This window comes from Muntiacus reevesi, chromosome 1, assembly GCF_963930625.1.
Source record: "Muntiacus reevesi chromosome 1, mMunRee1.1, whole genome shotgun sequence".
In the NCBI taxonomy this organism is placed as follows: Eukaryota; Metazoa; Chordata; class Mammalia; order Artiodactyla; family Cervidae; genus Muntiacus; species Muntiacus reevesi.
In genome coordinates this window covers 277,388,004-277,410,960 of record NC_089249.1, presented here as the reverse complement: position 1 = coordinate 277,410,960, position 22,957 = coordinate 277,388,004, and the positions used below count along the sequence as shown (strand labels likewise).

At 41.8% G+C, this 22,957-nt stretch overlaps 1 protein-coding gene across 10 annotated transcripts in view; it reads right to left on the bottom strand.

Moving 5' to 3' along the window:
• Window positions 1-11,237: 11,237 nt before the first annotated feature.
• PAM (peptidylglycine alpha-amidating monooxygenase) overlaps window positions 11,238-22,957 on the bottom strand; it is a 311,728-nt gene continuing 300,008 nt past the window's right edge. For 3 of the 10 annotated variants that reach the window (XM_065920039.1, XM_065919968.1, XM_065920361.1), the window contains 3 exons: window positions 15,687-15,890; window positions 12,724-12,780; window positions 11,238-12,063 (listed from right to left, as the gene is read on the bottom strand). In XM_065920039.1, coding sequence (XP_065776111.1) covers window positions 11,888-12,063; window positions 12,724-12,780; window positions 15,687-15,890 — 437 coding nt within the window. In that variant the 3' untranslated portion in view covers window positions 11,238-11,887. The remainder of the gene's footprint in view (window positions 12,064-12,723; window positions 12,781-15,686; window positions 15,891-22,957) is intronic. The other 7 variants (XM_065920109.1, XM_065920421.1, XM_065920481.1 and 4 more) reach the window with 4 other exon arrangements.

The following is a 22,957-nucleotide window of genomic DNA, read 5'->3' as shown; positions in this document are numbered from 1 at the left end:
TGGATGGGTGGTCTAACAGCGGACCACAGAGTTCACACAATGGTGCCTTTCTCCAGGGGGCCCAGATGGACTATGTCAGCAGTCTTCAGTGAGGCGGATAGAACACAGGGGCAATCTGGAAATCCCTTTCTAATCCCACTCCCCTCAGGGCAGCGCATCCAAACCACTAGGACTGATCTGCCATCCCAGAGACATTTCACAGTGCATTTATCCCCCGCGGGAGACCCAGTGGCAAGGGCAAAAGCGAGTTACTGTCCTGACCGGTAGCTGGCAGTGGTCTTTTGGTGGTCGCTAGTTGAACTTGACTCGTGCTGACGAGTTGCCTCTGGGTTAACACGGTGTCGGCACTGGGATGATTGTTCTAGCGTCTTCAGTTCTAGTTCACATGGCCTCCTGGTCCACATGTTGAGAGAGCAGATTTCTGCCTCACTTGTGAAGGCTATTCACCCTTTCAATTACCCAGCAGCAGCGGGGTTCTAGGACAGCTGGAAGTGCCAGGGTACAGCTTTTTTGTCAGCTCACTCCTGATCTTCATGGCTTGTGAAATCGGTTCTTTGCCTACTACCGATGTCCCTGGGGGGCCCCTATGTAGCGTGTAACTGTTCTAGACCCTGAACATTCTTTTTTGACTTTTCTCCAGGACTCAGGTAGGCTTTTTTTTTTTTTTTAAACACATTCACAGGCTATTTTATTTTTTTATTTTAAATTTATTTAAATTGGAGGCTCATTACTTTACAATATTGTAGTGGTTTTTACCACACACTGACATGACTCAGCCATGGGTGTACATGTGTCCCCCATCCTGAACTCCCATCCCATCCCTCAGGGTCATCCCAGTGCACCAGCCCTGAGCGTCCTGTCTCATGCATCGAACCTGGACTGGCGATCCATTCCACATATGATAATATACACGTTTCAATGCTATTCTCTCAAATCATCCCACCCTCGGCTTTTTAGAATGTCTTCTACCTGTTATTGGAGAAGGAAATGGCACCCCACTCCAGCATTCTTGTCTGGAAAATCCCATGGACGGAGAAGCCTGGTAGGCCCCAGTTCATGGGGTCGCAGAGTAGGACACGACTGAGCGACTTCACTACCTGTTACATCACAGTGCAGACTGCATAGAGCTGTTGTTCCAAAACACCAGATGCTTGCTTTGTCCCCTTCTAGGGCTCGGATCAAAAGTCCGAGAGTACTCTTTTTATTATTTTGCTCTTGGCACAGGCCTCAACCAAACCCTTCAGGAAAACTGATCACGTCCAATACACAAGCCTGTCCCTGAATTGATATTTCTAGAACCTGTGCCTGAAATTGTTTAGGGGTGGTGGATTGGGGCTGTGCCTATATTTTGGAGATAATCCAGATCCTTGAATTTTGTCTGTGTTCGCCAGGCATTGCACTGCAGTCAGATGAGCCCTGTGTGTGAGGTTTTGAGGTTAACAGGATGTCACCAACATAACGGAAGAGAAAGACATTTCTCATGGCAGATACAGCTGTCACAGGGCCCCACAAACTAGCGGGCAGCCGCCTCAGAATTACCCCTGTAACTTTCCATTCTGCATCCTATTTCCTGACATCCTAGAGCTCACAGGAGTCTCCCCCAGCCTCCTGGCAGGCTTGTCCACTGCGGTGTTGGGCTACACCCCACAGACCTGTAAGCCTTGTAGTTGCCCAGCCAGGAGGATCCTACTTAAAACAAAAGATTCTGCCGCAACGCCCCTACTGTGGACGGCCAATGGCCGGCAGGATATAGCAGCAATCTACACTACCTGGGCAGAAGGCGGTCACCATTTACAGGGGAACTGATGTCAGGCTGGCTCGTCAGTTACTAAGGAAACCAGCAGCTGGGGTGTGTGCCTCGTAGCCCTTCAGGTTCGTGCCCATCATAGGGGCAGACATTTCCCTTTAATAAGCTAGCAGGTGGAGCCATCCTTGCCCAAGGATTAGAGCGACTACTAGCCAGGGTGAGGGGCAATCACATTGATAAGTAGGGTATAGATGAAGCAGGCCCTGGTCCAGCAGGGAACACAGAGAGAGCGAGAGAACAACCATATTGATAGGCCTGATCATACAGTATGATGCAGTCATACAAAGTAGGTCACTAGGAGCACTTTAAATTACTCTTCTTGAAGGCAGAGCCATCACTCACTGAGCAGCGCCGCTTTTCTGAGGACAAAAATCCATGCAGAGTTTTTGCTAAGTTTTACCACCAGATGTCAGCCATTCACCGCCCTGCTAACAATTACCCTGAAGCCATCTTTATGAGGAATCTACAAATGTGGATCTCTTTGATCTTTCGTTCCCTCTATCTCTCCTTCACTCCTTCCGGCTGTGACTGTCAGTCTATCAACCAAGCATCTACAGTGTGCGTGCTGAGTCTGAGTCTCTGCGACCCCACGGACGGTAGCCTGCCAGGCTCAGGTTATCCACGGGGATTCTCCAGGCAAGAATCCTGGAGCGGGTTGCCATGGATCTTCCCGACCCAGGGATCAAACCCGCGTCTCCTAAGTCTCCTTTGTTGGCAGGCGGGTTCTTTACCACTAGTGCCATCTCAGAAACCCATTATCTATAGATTGATCATCAATTTATTGACTTGAAAGGTACATATTTATTCTAATTTATCTAAATAATAAAAGGGCTACACTAGGCATTTTAAGGAAAGTAACACAATAAAGAGTGCCCAGTATACAAATGTGAAAACTTCACTAAAAATGCTTTCTCAACTTTGGTCTGTAATTGTGGTTCTTTTTACCCCCGGAACTTTGGGACCAATGCAATGTTGTGCAGCCTTTGTTTTCGGAACATCCTTTCATCTGTCAACTAGAACCTTTGTGTTTTGGATCTTAGCTCTTGTTACTCTGGAATTTTATAATTTTTTAAAAAAATTTTATTTATTTAAATCCATTGCTCTTTTTTCATAACTAATATTTATTATGTTTACCTTTTACCAAATGTATATAAATAATAAAATACATATTTACCAGTGTAATATATAAAATGCTCTATTTCTGTAAATTTTCTAAATTCAATGTTCTTGTATCAAAGGTTTACCATTAGGTAAAAGTTGTTGGGGAACGCCGTCTTCACATGTCTTAAAGTGTTTTCTCTCAGAAACACTGTCTAAAGACAACTGGCCTGGATTTTTAAAAATATCCATGTTTTGGAAGGAAAAAATGACAAGAAAAGTCACTTTAAAGGAAACAGCAGAGATATAATAAATGCATATTTTCTGAATTTTAATAGGATTCTGGATCAAAACCAGAAAGCTCTGTGGGGCATTTAGGGGACATTGGGGGTTTGAATGTGGGCTCCATATTGGTTGATACTAGGGAATCTGTTAAACTGTTGGTTGTAATAGTGCTTCTGTGGTTATGTAGAAGGATGCCTAATTCTTAGGTGGTATGGTTGAAATATTTAAAGGTTATGATGTCCTCAACTTTTTTTCAGATGGTTCAGCAGCAGTTGTATTGGGGTGTGTGTGTGTGTGTGTGTGCAGGTGAACACATATATGCATGTACACGTGAGAAGGGGAAAACAAGTATGGCGAAATGTTAACTGCTGGTGAGTCTAACTGAAGAGTATGTAGAAGTTCATTCTAATAGTCTTTAGCATTTCTATAGCTTTGACATTTTTGGAGGAAAAAGTGGGGACAAAAAGAACATCATGATTTGCTTTGTTTCGGAATGAAAAGGACTGAGTGAACACGAATAATTCATTTTTTTTTTATAACTAAAGCAACCATCTCTCCTATTGATTGGAAGCTGTTTCCATAAACCTTGGTTGAGTAGAAATCATTGTATAAATATGGATTTTAGACCTCAAATCTCTGCTCTTGGTCCTCTGTATATTTTTTATTGTCATTGTTATTGTGACAAGCCAATGTTGAACATTTTTCTTGTATTCAATACTGTTTGTGAGCCTTTGAGACTATCTTCATGAATACACTGGTGTAGACTTAATCACTCAATGTCCCTTTTTGATGTAATAGTTTAACCACCACACACATAACTACTTCAGTAAACCCCTTGGTCTGATAAATATGTTTTAAGTGGTTATGGTCTTAAGATAATAATAATGATTGTATGCTATTTTCTCTTCCCAGAATCTACTCTATTCAACTAGCAATAGTATCAAAAATTTTCCTAGGGAAACAGATCCCTTATAAATCAGCAGTGTGGTTACTGTGGGACGTGACCTTATCTAGATTTGATGCATCACACTTTCCTTGTCTATAGTGACTGGTTCTGAGGTTGGTGCATGAAGCAAATCAGGCCAGTGAGTCAATGTGTTGAAACACTTCAGAAAGAGAAGCTATTTGTCTCAGAGTTACTGCTGGTAGGATTTAGACTTAGAGCTGCTGATTGCCACCTTCATTACCATGTACATGGAGAGTCTACATGAAAGTGAATCCTAGAAGGAAGAGAACCAAACCGAGGGAGCCATCCATGAGGGATGCAGGGAGAAGGAATCCTGATGGCATCAGCTGAGTCTTGGCACCTAGCCAGACTTGGGCTTTTTTGTGATGTGAATCTATCAGTAATAATCCTTTTTCTTGACGCATTAGTTCTTGATTGTTATATATTACATCATTATTAATTCTTAATAAACATGAGTTATTCTTCAGCCTATTTCTTCGGTGTTTTTTTGTTTTCTTAACTGACTCATTTGAAAAGACCCTGATGCTGGGAAAGATTGAAGGCAGGAGGAAAATGGGACGACAGAAGATGAGATGGTTGGATGGCATCACAGACTCAATGGACATGAGTTTGAATAAACTCCGAGAGTTGGTGATGGACAGGGAAGCCTGGCGTGCTGCAGTTCATGGGGTCGCAAAGAGTCGGACACGACTGAGCGACTGAACTGAACTGAAGTATAGTTGTTTTGATCCAAGGTGGCTCAGTGGTAAAGAATCTGCCTGCCAATGCAGGAGCTGCAGGAGATGTGGGTTTGGTCCCTGGGTAGGGAAGATTCCCCTGGAGGAGGAAATGGCAACCAACTCCAGTATTCTTGCTGGGATAATCCCATGGACAGAGGAGCCTGGTGGACTACAATCCATGGAGTCACAAAGAGTTGGACATGACTGACTGAGCATGCATGCCTGCATAATCTACAATACTGTGTTAGTTGCAGGTATACATCAAAGTGATACACGTGTTCTTTTCCACATAACTTTTCCTTATAGGTTTTTACAAAATACTGAGTTTGGTTCCCTGTGCTACACTGTAGGTCATTTTTCGTTATCTATTTTATGTATAGCCATGTGTATAACATTCATATGTTGCTGGCTAGTTGAATTCAGTTGTAATTAATGATTGAAGTCTGACTAGACTTCGCTTGCAGAGGTAGAGTCACAGACGTGGAGGGCAGACTTGTGGTTACAGGGAGTGGGGGGATGCACAGGGGAGAGTGTGATAGATTGGCAGACTGGAGCTACATATGCACTCTCTGACATGTTAGAGCAGATGACTAATAGAGATCTGCTGTGTAGCTTGGGGAGCTCTTCTCTAATAATGACCTCTCTATAATGGATGAGGAATCTAGAGTAGAGTGGACATTATGCATATATGTGGCTGATTTATTTACTATACGGCAGAAACTAACACAACATTGTAGATGAACTATATTCCAAAAAAATGATCAAGGAAAAGAAGTCTGACTAATACAATGGCATAAAAAATCATCAATGCTAGAACCTGGAATTGCAGATCTTTCTGATCTTAATTCAGTGTCTTTCCAAACTGCATATTGGCTAAGACTGGGCCATACTAATGAATATCACTTTCTCCTTATCTGGAAGTGAGTTGTAAGAATCAGCGCAATTGTGCTGTTCCATCCATAGGCATGCTTAGCCCACAATTCCCACACAATATATTTTTTTTCCCAAAAGATATGGAGAAGGTTGCAGTATAATAGAGGAAATATTAATAAGTAGAGCATTCTCAAGTAATTGGTTTTTTCATTTAGTAGAGTATACATTGAATAATGAAATGCATTTTTGCTCAGAAATGAAAAGGGTTCTCTTGGCTATTGTGAAACTTGTTTTTATAAACTCCTATTTTGTGTATTAACTCTGGGATATCAAACCTTACAACTTCATTGCCGGGTCTTCACTGCTAAACCCCTTCCCTATGACAGTACAGTGAGTCCTCAGTTTTGGAGCATGGAAAATACGTGCACTTGTTTTGGACCTGTAGTTTGGATATATAATTGACATCTTTGTGCTTTGGTGTTTCAACCATTTTAAGGCTGTACTGAGGAGTCATATTTACCATCATCAATATATGCTCTACAATGAATATGGTCCCTTAATTAAATCATGTTGCTAAAAAAACACACCAAATGGGTTTGGTTGATTCTTGCCTCCTTTAAATGTGATCGCACTTGTCCTCACGTCCCTCATTGCTGCAAACAAAACACAAAAAAACCACACAAAACCAAATACACAAAGTCTAGCATAGCAACCTGCTGAAGACATCACTTGTATCTTTGATGCTGTTTTAAACAAGGTTCTAGGGAGCCCCTAGAAGCCTTTCTGTGCATCTAAGTTATTTCCCATGCTGGGATAATCAGTGTCAGGGAATGACAGAAAGAAGCTTCTGGTAGATAAGTTCTGGCCCTGAAGATAATTTGCAACTGAGCTTTCTGCGGTCTACATTTGAGGAACCGGGGTAGATGACTTCTGGGCCTAACCATCATTCTACAGAGACCACATTATTTGAGAAAATGGTTTTGTGTACCTAATACTTTGTTTTACAGCTAAGCTACTCTCTGGAGGACAGTATTTCTTGGAGATATTCCATGGAACACCTGGATCTAAATCACCAGGAGTGCTTTTAAAAAATGCAGCTGTCTAGGCTCCAGCTAATAGAGTGAATCAGAAAGTCTGGGAATGGGACCAATAGTCAGTCCTCTTAAAGTAAGTACCTGTTTGGTTCTTAGATTCACTGACATCTGAGAACTACTCTAGGTAGGCTACATCAAATCTGACTTAAATCAACTTGGACCTACTAGGTAGGTGACGGTCTGGGGAATAAGCTCAAATACCAAGTCTGTGGCTTCCTTTGTCATTCAGCTACTTAACTATTTAATTTATGTAACATCTGAGTGAGACTTTAAAGATGCATGAGAACTTTGAAAAAGAATATGCTGATTTAATAAACTAAGAAGAAAGCTTAGAATAAAAGATTTTATGCATATGATCATTCAGGGCCAACTCAATGAATGAGAAAGCTATTCTTTTAGCTCCCCCAAATAATATTCTCTGGATAATTTATTTAAAAAAAAAGATCAAGTCCAGTTATTTCCCTTTGCCTTATTAATAAGTCATTATGCCTATTCTAGTTATCCAATTTAAAACATTCAACAATTAAGGCATTCAGATCTTAGTACTAATGGTCATATCAAAACACCTCAGACCACATCTTCTTTTGCCAAACATCTGTAAACTATAATTTATATGAAAATATAGCTATCCACTTGGAGCAACTGGCAAAGTATCAATAAAATAAAACAGTCATTCTTAAAGACAGTGGTTTTCAGTTCTGACTGCACATTAGAATTACCTGGAGAAATTTTAAAATATGACCCATAGCAACATAGTATAGCAAGCCAATCAAATCAGAATCTCTGGAGGTAGCGTTCAATCAGTTTTTTCTTAAATTCCCCAGTGACTCTGCTGTGAAGGAATCAATTCCATTAGGCACGTCCCAGGCAGTGCAATCTCTAACTCAATAACTGAAGTTCAGCTCAGGATAAAAGTCAGTGGAGAGCGCCTGAAGTTCACTCATTCATTTCTAGTAATACCCTCTTTAATTAAGCCAGGTTGGTAGAGTAGGTGTGGTGTTCCAGGGCAGGATGGTAACGCAGGCTTTCTCTTCCCTCAGTTTTCTTTTTGATAAGGCCGTTTGCTTATATTCGACATATAAGGCCATGCGTTATAATGAGACACAGGTAAGGGCCCAGGCACACATCGACGGCTCAATGCAGGGGCCCCCTAACCACGGGCCAAGGGCCGCTATCGGTCCGTGGCCTGTGAGGAACCCGGCCAAATGGCAGGACGTGAGCGGCGGGGCAAACCGAAACCGTCCCATCGCTCCCCGGTCGGTGGAAAAACTGTCTTCCACGAAACTGGCCCCTGGTGCCAAACATGTTGGGAACCGCTGGGTTAACGGATAGGGGCGCTTACATGTCTGACGCAAGGAAGGTTCCGGAGCGACACCTCACCACACGTCAGGTGAAACATGGCGGCCGGCCAGGCTTCGCTCTGGCTGCAAGGGGCGCTTGCCAGTTACAGCAGGGAAGAAAGTCAGGTTGCCAGGGAAACCAGCAGAGGCGCCGCCCACACGGCCTCTCTGATTAGAACAAGCGTTAGCTGGGCCTGCGGCAAGGGTGGCGGGAGGTCCGTGAGGGCAGTTGAGTGTGTCAGGCAGGCACTGCTTGAGCAGACGACGCTCAGAGAGCAAGGGGACGGCCATCTTGCCTGTGCTGCCTACTCACTCAGCTGGGCTCTTCACGGTCCGCCTAGGCAGCACAGGGTTCTAAGATATCCTTAGGCTTTCTACCGGAAGCAAGACCCGCAGTTCAGCACCACTTTCATTTTCGGCTTCCCAAGTGGTGTTAGTGGCAAAGAACTTGCCTACCAATGCAGGAGACAGAGGCGTGTGTTCGATCCCTGGGTTGGGAAGATCCCTTGGAGGAAGGCATGACAACCCATTCCAGTGTTCTTGCCTGGAGAATCCTATGGACAGAGGAACCTGGTGGGCTGCGGTCCATAGGGTCGCAAAGAGTCAGACACGACTGAAGAGAATTAGCATGCACCAGCAGGTAAGAAGACACCTGAAAGTGTTTTTGTCTACTCTGTGGATATTCACCCTTATGGCAGAAAGTGAAGAACTAAAGAGCCTCTTGATGAAAGTGAGACAGGAGAGTGAAAAGTTTGGCTTAAAACCCAACATTCAGAAAACTAAGATCATGGCAGCTGGTCCCATCACTTCATGGCAAATAGATGGGGAAACAGTGGACACAGTGGCTGACTTTATTTTGGGGGGCTCCAAAATCACTGTAGATGGTGATTGCAGCCATGAAATTAAAAGATACTTACTCTTTGGAAGGAAAGTTATGACCAACCTAGACAGCATATTAAAAAGCAGAGACATTACTTTGCCAACAAAGGTCCATCTAGTCAAGGCTATGGTTTTTCCAGTGATCATGTATGGATGTGAGAGTTGGACTGTGAAGAAATCTGAGCGCCAAAGAATTGATGCCTTTGAACTGTGGTGCTGGAGAAGACTCTTGAGACTCCCTTGGACAGCAAAGAGATCCAACCAGTCCATCCTATAGGAGATCAGTCCTGGGTGTTCATTGGAAGGACTGGTATTGAAGCTGCAACTCCAGTACTTCAGCCACCTGATGCAAAGCGCTGACTCATTGGAAAAGGCCCTGATGCTGGGAGGGATTGGGGGCAGGAGGAGAAGGGGACGACAGAGGATGATGGTTGGATGGCATCACCGACTCAACGGACATGGGTTTGGGTGAACCCTGGGAGTTGGTGATGGACAGGGAAGCCTGGCGTGCTGCAGTTCATGGGGTTGCAAAGAGTCGGACACAACTGAGCAACTGAACAGAACTGAATGGATATTGTTGAAGACTTTAATTACCCAATAAGGTGCTATCTTTCAGAAGCTACTTGGGAACAAATTTTTCTAATCTTATTATTAGCAACTCTACAAGTTTAATTGGCTCATGAATCATGTAACTAATCCAGTTTTATTTAATGAGCTGCTAGAAAGTTTAGAGCCAAATTCTTCTAATGAACAACTATAATAAGAATTATTCTTGTATAAATTTTTCCATTTTTATCTTTGTTTTCCCTTCTTTCCCACTTTCTTATAATTTATCATTTTGATCTATTTTTTTTCCCCATCCATGAGCCACTGTAAAGCCGTTCAGGAACAAAACTGAGCGTACATAACATTAAAGATATGTAGTTAACAGAGCTGATGATCAAATAGTGCACCAGAAAAGATGGCTTTAGTGCAAGTCAACTAATTTCCTCAATGTAAGAAAACTTGAACAGCATCAAAGTCAACGTATGCGTCTTGGGCACTGTACTAACACTGATGTTGAAATACAAGTATGTAAGATATAGTGAACAGGCACCCAAACTGGATTGGCCAATAGGTTTGTTGGGTCTATCAATAAGAGCTTATGGAGAAAACATTAGGAACATCTTGGCTCCCCCATATGTCAGAATAGTGCTGTTGTGAGTCTACATTTGTTAATGTGGTGTTTAGTTCAGTTCAGCCACTCAGTCGTGTCCGACTCTTAGCGACCCCATGAACCGCAGCACGCCAGGCCTCCCTGTCCATCACCAACTCCTAGAGTCCACCCAAGCCCATGTCCATCAAGTTGATGATACCATCCAACCATCTCATCCTCTGTCATCCCCTTCTCCTCTTGCCCTCAATGTTTCCCAGTGTGGTGAAAGGGGAATAAAAGAGTGATCAGGGGGAGCAAAAGTGTGTTTTCACTTGACAAGGAAAGAAATCTTTCAGTTAGATCAATTGGGTGTCAATTATGAGGGAAAAGAATCTAGGTTGTTAGATATTTTAAATAACTTAGCTAGAAGACAATTCCATTTTTTTTTTGCAAGTTATTCTATTTTGTTTTAATCTCTAATATGCCGCTACTGAGATGCCTGAATTGCAAGTAGGCATTCTGAAAAAAGGGTTCTAGAGTCTGATTATTATAAAAAGAAAAGCTATCAGGTTCTTACTAAACTTCACTGACAGATCATGAAAAATATGTTTTAAAAGTAATTTGTAGTCACTGTAAGATAGAATATTCCTACAAAATACAAGGATATTTGGGGTAAAATTATTCTTTAGAAAGAAAACCATTATTAGTAACTTACACTGATGGATTAATTTGTATGTAATTTGAGACACAGGTTTCCTCTTAGCTATGATCACCTTTTATTATTTACCTTCTGATTGTTATACAAGCAACAATCCTCTTTGAATTTTTAAAGAAAGCCTGGTTTTCACATGTATATAAACTCTTGGGCTGGTTTTTAATTTATATCTGCTACATAATCAAATGACTTCTTAATTTTAATACAATGCACTTGTTTTGAAACATTGAATAGGTTTCACTATAGCTTAGGTTTGTGTAATTATTACAAAAGTTGTATACAAGCCCTGCAAATATGCAAAAACTGCAAAATACACTCTGACAGCTAATGCTCTGAAAACACTTTATTACACAAATTACATTCAGATTCTGAAAATAGTGATCTAACAGTGTAACCATCTAAAAATAAGACATCCCCAAAACACACCAACTGAGGAAGGAAATTAAAAAAATTTAAATAGAGACTTTTTTCTTTCCCTTGTTGCAATATAATGTTAGTGATTTTAAAAAAATAGGAGATTTAGCAGCTTTGTCGTCATGTAGCACAGAGTTTCGCTTCACTGCCACAGGCTGAGAATGCTGAACAGGAAAGGCACCAAAGAAAGACACTGGCAATGGAAGTGCTATTGGGAGAATACTGTGTTCAAGCAGAGAATGGAGTTATTTACAAACTACAGAAAAGTCTCAAAAATGCAGATGAGCAAACCTTCCATCCCTAAATGACTAGCGTGATAGAAGAGGATCGTTTCTCTATCCTATGTTCATATAAAGACAATGGCATGGTGAATGAACTTTCAGGAAACTCCTCAACTTGGAACAGAAGCCAACTAATCCCAAAGGAAGTAAATAAAAGGTGTACAGTCCCACACAGAAGGGTACAGTTTACAATTAAATATGCAAAACGCTCAACGTGCTCAAGGGAAAGGAACCTGACATCCTTGGTAAATCTTGTCGACCTAAAACAAAACCCCGTTTCTCAGGAGGAAGGGGTGGGCATGGGCGGCGGGGCCGAGTACTCTTCTTCGGATTCGCTTGCATCCTCATCTTTCTCCTGGTCGCTTCCCTCCGTGCTGAGGCGGTCGAACCCCTTCCGGCTGTAGCCCTTCCGGCTGGCGAAGAAGTTGCCCAGGTTTAGGCCTCCACCTCCCTTTCCTGGAGAAAGCGAACAGGGACAGAGGATTGAGGTAAGGTCTGCACAAATGATTTTCAGTTTCCTCGCAAATTCTTCTGGGGATGGGAAAGGGCAGGTATTAGAGAGGGGAAAAAAATGACATACAGAGACACTGATCCGACAGAGTCAGAAAGATACGACTCCACAGGTTCATTAAAATAAATAAGGGGGGAAAAACCAACACCCTAACTCCCCAGCATTATGTATTTCTGCAGGATTATTTCAGTTTCACTTTTCAGCTCCTGCTTTTTCCAGGCTCTCGGGAATGGACGTCCCCTTGAGCAGCTCTTCATTTAGGTGACTTTATGAAAAGGTCGTCTTGACTACCACACGCACTGAAACACCGATAGGAGAGACAGAAAATCCGCTGAAGACAAATGCAACGAGATAAAAAGGCAGGGAGGAGAATTCGATGACACAGAATGGCAAGGAGGGAAAACGAAGCTGGGGAACATGCCGCTGAAGTCACACACTTTGAGCTGGTGCACGGTTTGCATTTGGCATTTGCCAGGGACGCTGTGTGACACAGAAGGAGCCTAATTTCCAGAGAGAAAATACAGAGTATCTCCTTGCTTTTTAAAAGACATGAGCTTGTTGACTGTGAATCAAATGGGAAGGACTCTAAAAGGTCACACGCATACCTCTAAGTCTTCCCAGAACTCTTGCTGAACTGGCCTCAAGTTTACGTTCAGAATCTGCTAGAAAAAGAGGGCATATTTCAAAATAAGTCCCAAACACCCTCCTCAATCCATGGGCCCAGCTGTCAATACAAAATAAGGAATTAATTCCTAAATGATTAATAACAAAGCCTGGCTCTTGTCTGTATGTATTCTTAGAATTCTAAGGGGGCAAAAGGCAATGTATCATTGTCATGCATACCAGGGCCAGAGCTGGGTTTGACTCCTACCTGGGTCTCTTACAGACTGTGCAATCTCAAATTACTTCTCTGAGCCTCAGTTTTCTCTTCTGAAGAAAATATGGGACCGATGACAATCCCTACCTCTCCGTAAGCATGTGACGTGCTTACAAGCAGTGCTTGGTATATACATAGGAAATGCTCAGTAAATATTAGTTACCTTTATTAGGACAAAATTAAAAATTACCCATAATTTGTAAAACCTTGGAAGCTTTGGTTACAACAATTTAGGAGTATTGGTCTGAGGTTTAAGGCTTTCTATTCAGAACAGTACATGTCCTGATTGAGGAAGCTCTGGATCCAAATGTACAGCATCTGCTTTTTATATAAGACTGAAGGCAAAAAACTTCTGAAACCCTGAGTATCTGCAGCCATACACGGTGACCCAAATTCTTGATCCATGAAAAACTGACTTTCTTTCCTTGGGTGGAGGCTGGACTCCAGATGGACTTTGCTTCTCCACGTGCTGTGTATCTTACTGTGCTCTCTGCCCTGCTTCCAACTCTCCCTTCCCGACTATGGACACAAGGCTCGGGGTTCTCCTCCGAAGCCTCTAACGGGAGTGGGGGCGGCATGGTGAAGCACGGGCAAAGGTAGAAGGGGAGGTGGGGAGAGAAACGAGCAAGCAGGGAAGAGGACTCTGATAAGATGTTAGCAAGCCGACAAACGAAGACTGTGAACTGCACAAGGATATGGGATGGCCCTTAGTTTGGCGTCCCGTGTGCCCAGCACAGTGTCTGACGTGAAGCTGACAAGCTATACGGGTGTGCTGAATAAGTGGAAGGCCTTTCACGAGGGTTATTAAAACCCTCACAGACTGGATAAGATCTATCAGGAACAAATGTTGAAACAAGGTGAGAGGCTGGTATACTTTTAGAATTAAATGTATTAGACTGAACCATATAAAGCTGTAATTTTTAAAATAAAACATGATTGAATGTGAATGGACAAAAGGTGAGAGGCTGGTATACTTTTAGGATTAAAATAGAATTAAATGTATTAGACTGAACCATATAAAGCTGTAATTTTTTAAAATAAAACATCATTGAACGTGAATGGCAATTTCATATGGTTCGACCTGGGTCCCTCTCTTCCCAGCATACTCCTGTGGACAATATTCTGGCAACAGTACCACGCACATGTGCTAACAGCAAAGAGGCTAATACCAGACCTTCTTGACACCCCATCTACTCCTCCTTTAAGTGGACTGATCAGCAATATTCCTGGCCCCCAGGCCTTGTGTATTTCTGATACTCCATACATTTATCACTGTATGCACCATCCTCTATTTATACCTTTATGTGTCATTTCTTTTTTAAGTCTTATCTATTCTGTGAGCTCCCTTTATTTATTCCATCCTTTCCCCAGTGACTATTTATCAAATCCTCAGGGCGAGGAACTGTTATTTCTGCTGGAGATATATCAGGAAAAAGCAAACATACAGGATTCTTGCTCTTTTGAAGCTTCCATCTAATTCCATGAAGACAATGACTATGTCTACTTATCACTGCCTCTGCTCAGCCCTTGTTGGGAAGAGTTAGCTGTATTTTTGAAGAGCTTTATTAACTGCAGGTGAAAAGCAAGAAGTCCTAGAAAAACTCCCTTTCACAAATTATTAATTTAAATCCTTTGGTTTTGTTTTCTGTGTCCTTTTCTGTGTCAGGGCTTTGCCGTGGGCCCTGAATCCCTGCCAGTCGCCTTGGCCTGAAACAGGATCAGATGCTGTTTCTTGATTAAATGCTGCCCACCATTCTGGTTCAGGGATACCTTCCCAGATGCAGCTGTAGCCTCCTGCCTCAGGACCTGCGGACCCCACCAAGGGACTGTTTCTGAGAGGTGAGAATCACAAGTTGGATTATTTGTTTATTTATGTGGATACCTCAAAAGGAAGTCAGCTACTCAGTCTGATACTATGATAATGGTTTGATAAAACACTGACACCAGTATTGGACTGTCCCCTCCTTCACGCTACTCTTTTAAAACTGTCAAATGGTTTTCTATGGAAATAGCTGGCTTCCTGAGAGAGGTGAGGTCTAAGACAAGTATCTTTTATGACTTTTTATTACTTTATTACCAATGATTATTCCTTATAATCACTGGTGTTATTAATTGAGCACTTATAGGTGCCAGGTACTGTGATAAATGCTTTATGAACATTATTTCATTTAATCCCTACACAACCTTTTGGGTATTTTATCCCCACTTTACAGATGAACAAACTCTGGCTTAGAGAGGTTAAGTAACTTGCCCAAGGTCATGGAGCTAGGAGCTAGAGCCAGGACTAGGAAAAATAGACAACTTCTAAAAAACTGACCCAGGCGTTTTGAGGACTGGGCCTGTTTCTAGTAGCAGGGATTCCCTCCTTCCTGACACTTCAGCTAATTTATACAGACTCTACTCATCTACACAGTTTCATATGGAGACAGCTAATGACTTTAAGCCAATGCTAAAAAGCAGTAATAGAGGTTGGGCTTTTATCTAACTATCCAAATTCTGAAGCTCCAGGTACATTTTCCCACTTAGATGCTAACTATAGACAATATTTGGAACACAGACAATCACACTGAAAGAGGTACAGAACACTTAAAAAAAAAAACACTGTTAAAAAGATCACAACCAAACTTTGATAATCAGGCCAAACACTCTGTCGCAGGGAGGTTCCCAATTCAAGGGGCTCGTTCTACTTGCCTCCAAAGGCCCTTGATTTTTTCCAGCGAATAAATAAGGCAATGGCCAGCAGGACCACCACAGGAATAACCAGCAGGGTTGTAATGAGAACAGCCGGCACTCCGGAGCCCGGCTCTCTGACCAGCTTCTGTTTCTCTTGTATCTTCTGCAGTTCTGAGGAGGTGGGTTTGTTATCCATTTTGGTTTCAACAACTGCCTCGGATTCTTCAGGGAAAGAAGAGTTGACAATATTCAACTGACTCAAAGACTCTGTAACCGTCCCACCCGCCCCTGCCCAATCAGATTAACAGCTGCTCATGAAGAACTTGTTGAGCTTAATGCATGTGGGGTTCAGGCTTCAGTATCTGCAGCTACTGAGCTAGTACGTGTGACTGGCAAATTCCCATGTAATGGTTTTTCACCTTTAAATTGGTTTTATTTGATTCTACCCTTTGTTCCCTCTTTAGGTATAATTCCACAGAAGATGTATCCTTCTTTTGCATTTTTTCAAAGTTAAAATGAACAGGTGACATGGTGTAGGGGACCAGAATTGGTGTGCATACTGGAGTTGGATGAATCTGGGCTCAAATCCCAATACAGCCAGCTTGCGTAACTTTGGGCAAGTTACTTAAATGACGTGGGCCTTAGACACCTCCTCTGTATAAATGTGATGACGACAACAACTTCCTTCATGAAATTCCTGCGTATCAATGTTTATCACTGGGTGCTTCGTAAGTACTTATTTCCTTGTGATTTTAGTTTATGAACCTCTTTCATGTTCAATGAGTCACTGGTACCTCACATGCATAGATGCATGCATTAACTCTAGAATTAAGAAATGGAAAAAGAGAGCTGTGTCCTTCCCAAGTTCTGTTCTACAGTTTCCAGCAAGTTATAAGTGTACCTGACGCACTATATGTCCGTTTGTTGTCGAGGAAAATAACTTACACAACTGTTCTGTGATACTGGCAGATACTGGGTACACATCAGGCCTAAAGCACTACTTGGGAACTGGTAACAACAAAACTAAGTAAGCGACTGCAGGAATCTTAACAACTACTGACGTAAGAATGAGGTTGAACCTTGAGATGTTCTTGCCCCCAAGAAACACACACATGTGTTTGCCCAAAACCCTGTGTGTGAAGCTAGAAGTTACAACTGTGTTTGCCGGAAGGCTCACAAGGCTTCTGAACTTCAGCCTCAGAAACTGAGGTGTGTGCCCGTTTGCCCTGGGATACAAACTGCATCGGATGGCCTCATGGTAATTTTGACAAAGTGGCAGGGATTAATGTTTTAACACGACCAGGAAAATCTTTGGTTAATGTTTAATATGTGTAGACATATTGGAAATGCTTCTCCAAGGAAGCATTTCTCAAATTACTTAAGAACTTGTAAACACTGTTTACGATACGCGCTGGTAGGTTCCAGCATTTTGCTTCAATATTCAGAGCAAGCTTCCTGCCTGGTCTCAATGGTATCTATGGAGCACATACACTGTTTCAGGTACTGTTCTCATTTAATCATCACACCAAGCCAATGAGTGGGCACTATTGTGATCACCATTTCACAGATGGCTTCACAGTTCTCATTCCCTTTCCTGCACTATCTTTAAGGGGAGACCATTATTTCTCTTCTTTTATCCCTGGAAGTGGGTCTTCAAACTTGAGTGCGAAAGGAGGAAAGGGACTGGCTCATAGATCTGAATGGTTCAAACTTAATCCAAGTCTGAGTTTCCAAGAGCAATAAGAGTATGAGTCTTACTTTTCCTGCCTACTAGCTGTTTTGTCTTTTTCTTCATTATTGTTGAAAAGGTATACAAATTGTTCTATGTTTAAGTGGAAAACAACAATAAAGTGATGACAGGATTACAAAATACAGGCCAAAGATGTGGAGATTGGAGGACAGGAAATTGCTGCCTTGGAAGAAGAGTTTGTGTCGGTTTGCAAGTGACTATAATCAGAGTAATTACATAGCACTTTCTACCTGTCACTTAGCACATTTACCTACGCCTAGGAGATTGGCTGTGCTAACTCATATCTAATTTCGTTTGTAAGTCTGAGCTAAGACGGAGCTCCACAAAAAAAGGAAAGAAGAACTATGATGTAGGTGACAGACTAAAAGAATCATTTTACCATTCACAGAAAGTGTGCCGAGAACAAGGCAGTGAACTTGCTAAGATACACACACTGTACTTTAGAGATCCTGGATATCCACACCTCTTCTGTACTCTGCATGTTTTCTACTAAAAATACTGCAACATTCTAACGTTTGGGACCAGGTGAAACATGTTTAGATTTTAAACAATGCTCTACATTTTAAAGAATGAAGACAAAAAAATTTTGATTTCCTACTGTGAAAAAAGCAATATGCTGCTCTTAGATAACTTGATAAGGGGGTAAAAAGCCTAAAGAATAGTTATCACTTAAGAGTCTAAGAATTTCACTCAAAGCATAAAGAACAATCTAAATTCTGTCACTTTTACTCTTTATCCTAAATTCTTTCACTAAAACCCCCAGTAATTCAGAGCATTCCTGATGAAGATGGAATGGAGAAGCTCTAAGCTTAGCCAGGACCTGGTGCTACTGGAAGCTGGGGAGTACCTCACTGACATTCTCCTATCATACAAGATGCCAGATAGATTCAATTGACAACAAAAATGTCTTCAAACAAGCTTTCCCAGCATCTCTGCAGATACCGGGAAATAAAAATAATCTTGAAGACTGATGCATACGTTTTCTTTCTTCTTTAAAGCAATGCATTTAGAAAGGGAGGTGCACTCTCGTGTGAGCTCACATACACAAGCACATGTGTGTCTCTCCCCTTTACAGAAGGGGAGAGGCCCAGATGCCTTTGGAATGGAAGCAACTGGAGCAGGAAGGAGAGATGTTCCAAATACAGCAGCACAACAATTACTACCCCGCTCATCACAGGCGGAACTGAAGGCTGAAGGTTTACATGGCATACTGGCAAGTAATGTGTGAGAAGAGATGCAAAGTCCATCAATCAACGAGATTCCAGGCTTATTTTGGAGCCACTGAGGTTCAGTTCTGGACCATTGCAATAGAGCGCATACTGCAATTAAGCAAGTCACATAAATGCTTTTGGTTCCCAGTACATATGTAAGTTATGTTTATACTATACCGTAGTCTATTAAACATACAATAGCATTGTCTTAAAAAATGTACATGCTTTAATTAAAAAATAGTTTCTTGCAACAAATGCTATTATCTGAGCCTTCAGCAAGTCAGTAATGTCAAAGATGGTGATCACAGGTCACCATAACAAATAACAATGAAAAAGTTTGAAATATTTCAGGAATTACCAAAGTGTGACAGAGACAGGAAGTGAGCAAATGCTTGTTGGAAAATGGTGCTGACAGACTTGCTCACTGCAGGGCTGCGTAAACTTTCACTTGTGAAAAGCATGAGTGTAATAAAGCAAAGTGCAACAAAACAAGGTATTCCTCTGCACTTTTCTGGGTTTGTTTGTTTAATGCACTGTGCTTCCTCCACAATGTATTGCTCTCCATACGGTCTAAGATGCCAACAGCATTAGAGAATTTATTTTTATTTTCCTAAAACAGATTCGCCATCATCATCTTCCACTGTGGGGTGTGGGAGGGGTGAAGGCTATGCTTTTGGAGGGATATTGGTGTTATCATGTTTCATCTTTAGTAACTTCATTTGAAAGTTTCAATCCCTTTCCTAAGTTTCTTATCATCACAAATTCTCTGATCCCTGAAACTCCCTGAGAACACAATACTGGTTCAGAAAGTCTGCTATTACTGATCAGTTTTGTAACCATTCAGTGAGGATGAGGGTCATGAAAGGTTAGTGGAATTTCAAAATTTACAATTACCATGTATCTACAGAGTTGTTAATCTGGGAAGATGTTTCTCTCTCTCTTTTGTAACAGCTGGTTGAAACCAAGCTTCTAGATTGTGATAAAAGACAAAAACTCTTAGAGATCCAGCATGATTTATATTCCTTTACGTAGTAAGAAAATAATCTTTTTTTAAAAAAAAGTTTAATGAGACTCATATGGGTTCAAAGAGGACTAGAACAAGTGCATTTGGGCTTGGGTATTCCTAACTATTAAAACAGGACTGTCATGACAAGAGACTTCAATCGCATTTACTATTTGAACTGCTGGGAAGTTCCATGACCAAATGGACCCTCTGGTGTGCAGAGGGAGAGAGAACGTGGTCAGTGCGTGAGCACTGCTCACTGTGACTGGCCAACCAGGGTGCGAGAGTGCGGCTGGGCTATTCACACAGGCCAGCCAGTTCAGTCTCAGGGTTTCGGTGGGAACAACTGAAAGGTAAATTGCAAGGGGTCAAACAGATGGCAAGAGTGAACATTGACATTTTAGGAATGAGTGAACTAAAATGGACTGGAGTGAATGAATTTAACTCAGATGACCATTATATCTACTACTATGAGTAAGAATCCCTTAGAAGAAATGGAGTAGCCCCTGTAGTCAAGAAAAGACTCCGAAATGCCATACTTGGGAACAATTTCAAAAACAACATAATGACCTCTGTTCACTTCCGAAGCAAACTATTCAATATCACAGTAATCCAAGTCTATGCCCCAACCAGTAATGGTGAAGAAGCTGAAGTTGAACAGTTCTTTGATGACCTACAAGACCTTCTAGAATTAACACCAAAAAAAAGATGTCCTTTTTAGCACAGGGGAATGGAATGCAAAAGTAGGGAGTCAAGAAATACCTGAGTAACAGCCAGTTTGGCCTTGGAGTACAAAATTGCTTCACAAGGCAAAGGCTAGCAGTTTTGCCAAGAGAACGCACCGGTCATAGCAAACACCCTCTTTCAACAACACAAGAGAAGACTCTACACATGGACATCACCAGATGGTCAACACCGAAATCAGACTGATTATATTCTTTGCAGCCAAAGATGGAGACACTCTATCCAGTCAGCAAAAACGAGATCAGGAGCTGACTGTGGCTCAGATCATGAACTCCTTATTGCCAAATTCAGACTTAAATTGAAGAAAGGAGGGAAAACCACTAGAACATTCAGGTATGACGTAAATAAAATCCCCTGCAATTATACAGTGGAAGTGAGACATAGATTCAAGGGATTAGATCTAACAGAGTGCCTGATGAACTATGGACAGAGGTTTGTGATATCGTCCAGGAGGCAGTGGTCAAGATCATCCCCAAGAAAAAGAAATAGAAAAAGGCAAAATGGTTCTCTCAGGAGGCCTTACAAATAGCTGAGAAAAGAAGAGAAGTGAAAGGCAAAAGATAAAAGGAAAGATATATTCATCTGAATGCAGAGTTCCAAAGAATAGCAAGGAGAGGTAAGAAAGCCTTCCTAAGTGATCAATGCCAAGAAATAGAGGAAAACAATAGGATGGGAAAGATTAGAGATCTATTCAAGAAAATCAGAGATACCAAGGGAACATTTCATTCAAAGACGGGTACAGTAAAGGACAGAAATGGTATGGACCTAAGAGAAACAAAAGATATTGAGAAGAGGAGGCAAGGACACACAGAAGAACTATACAAAAAAGATCTCATGACCCAGATAACCATGATGGTGTGATTATTCACCTAGAGCCAGACATCTTGGGGTGCAAAGTCAAGTAGGCCTCAGGAAGCATCACTACAAACAAAGTTAGTGGAGGAGATGGAATTCAAGCTGAGCTATTTCAAATCCTAAAAGATGATGCTATGAAAGTCCTGCACTCAATATACCAGCAAATTTGGAAAACTTCAGCAGTGGCCACAGGACTGGAACAGGTCAGTTTTCATTCCAATCCCAAAGAAAGGCAATGCCAAAGAATGTTCAAACTACTGCACAATTGCACTCATCTTGCATGTTAACGAAGTAATTCTCAAAATTCTCCAACCTAGGCCTCAACAGTACATGAACCTTGAACTTCCAAGTGTTCAAGCTGGATTTAGAAAAGGCAGAGGAACCAGAGATCAATTTGCCAACATCCACTGGATCATAAAAAAAAAGCAAGAGAATTCCAGAAAAACATCTACTTCTGCTTCATTGACTACACTAAAGCCTTTGACTGTATAGATCACAACAAACTGTGGAAAATCCTTCAAGAGATGGGAATACCAGACTACCTTACCTGCCTCCTAAGAAATTTGTATGCAGTTCAAGAAGCAACAGTTGGAACTAGACATGGAACAATGGACTGGCTCCACATTGGGAAAGGAGTACGTCAAGGCTGTATATTGTCACCCTGCTCACTTAACTTATATGCAGAGAACATCATGAGAAACGCTGGGCTGGAGGAAGCACGAGCTGGAATCAAGATTGCTGGGAGAAATATCAATAACCTCAGATATGCAGATGACACCACCCTTATGGCAGAAAGTGAAGAAGAACTAAAGAACCTCTTCATGAAAGTAAAAGAGGAGAGTGAAAAAGCTGGCTTAAAACTCAACGTTCAAAAAATGAATATCATGCATCTGGTCCCGTCACTTCATGGCAAATAGATGGGGAAATAATGCAAACAGTGAAAGACTTTATTTTCTTGGGCTCCAAAATCACTGCACATGGTGATTGCAGCCATGAAATTAAAAGACACTTGCTCCTTGGAAGAAAAGCTATGACTAACCAAGACAGCAAATTAAAAAGCAGAGACATCACTTTGTCAACAAAGCTCTGTATAGTCAAAGTTATGGTTTTTCCAGTGGTCATGTATGGATGTGACAGTTGAACCATAAAGAAAGCTGAGCGCTGAAGAATTGATGCTTTTGAACTGTGGTGTTGGAAAAGACTCTTGAGAGCCCCTTGGACTGTAACGAGATCCAACCAGTCCATCCTAAAGGAGACAGTCCTGGGTGTTCATTGGAAGGACTGATGCTGAAGCTGAAGCTCCAATACTTTGGCCTTTGGGCACCTGATGTGAAGAACTGACTCATAGAAAAGATCCTGGATGCTAGGAAAGATTGAAGACAGGAGGAGAAAGGGACAATAAAGAATGAGATGACTGGATGTTATTACCGACACAACGGACATGAGCTTGATCAAGGTCTGAGAGTTGGTGATGGACTGGGAGGCCTGGCATGCTGTAGTCCATGGGGTCACAAAGAATTGTACATGACTGAGCAACTGAATTGACTGATTTAAATAGAAATGGTGTGAGGCTACTTTGAAATCTAGCAATTTCAGAATAAACTACAACTGTCCCAAATCTGTAATTCTTGGAAGAACTTCAGTTCAGTCGCTCAGTCGTGTCTGACTCTTTGCGACCCCATGAATCGCAGCACACCAGGCCTCCCTGTCCATCACCAACTCCCAG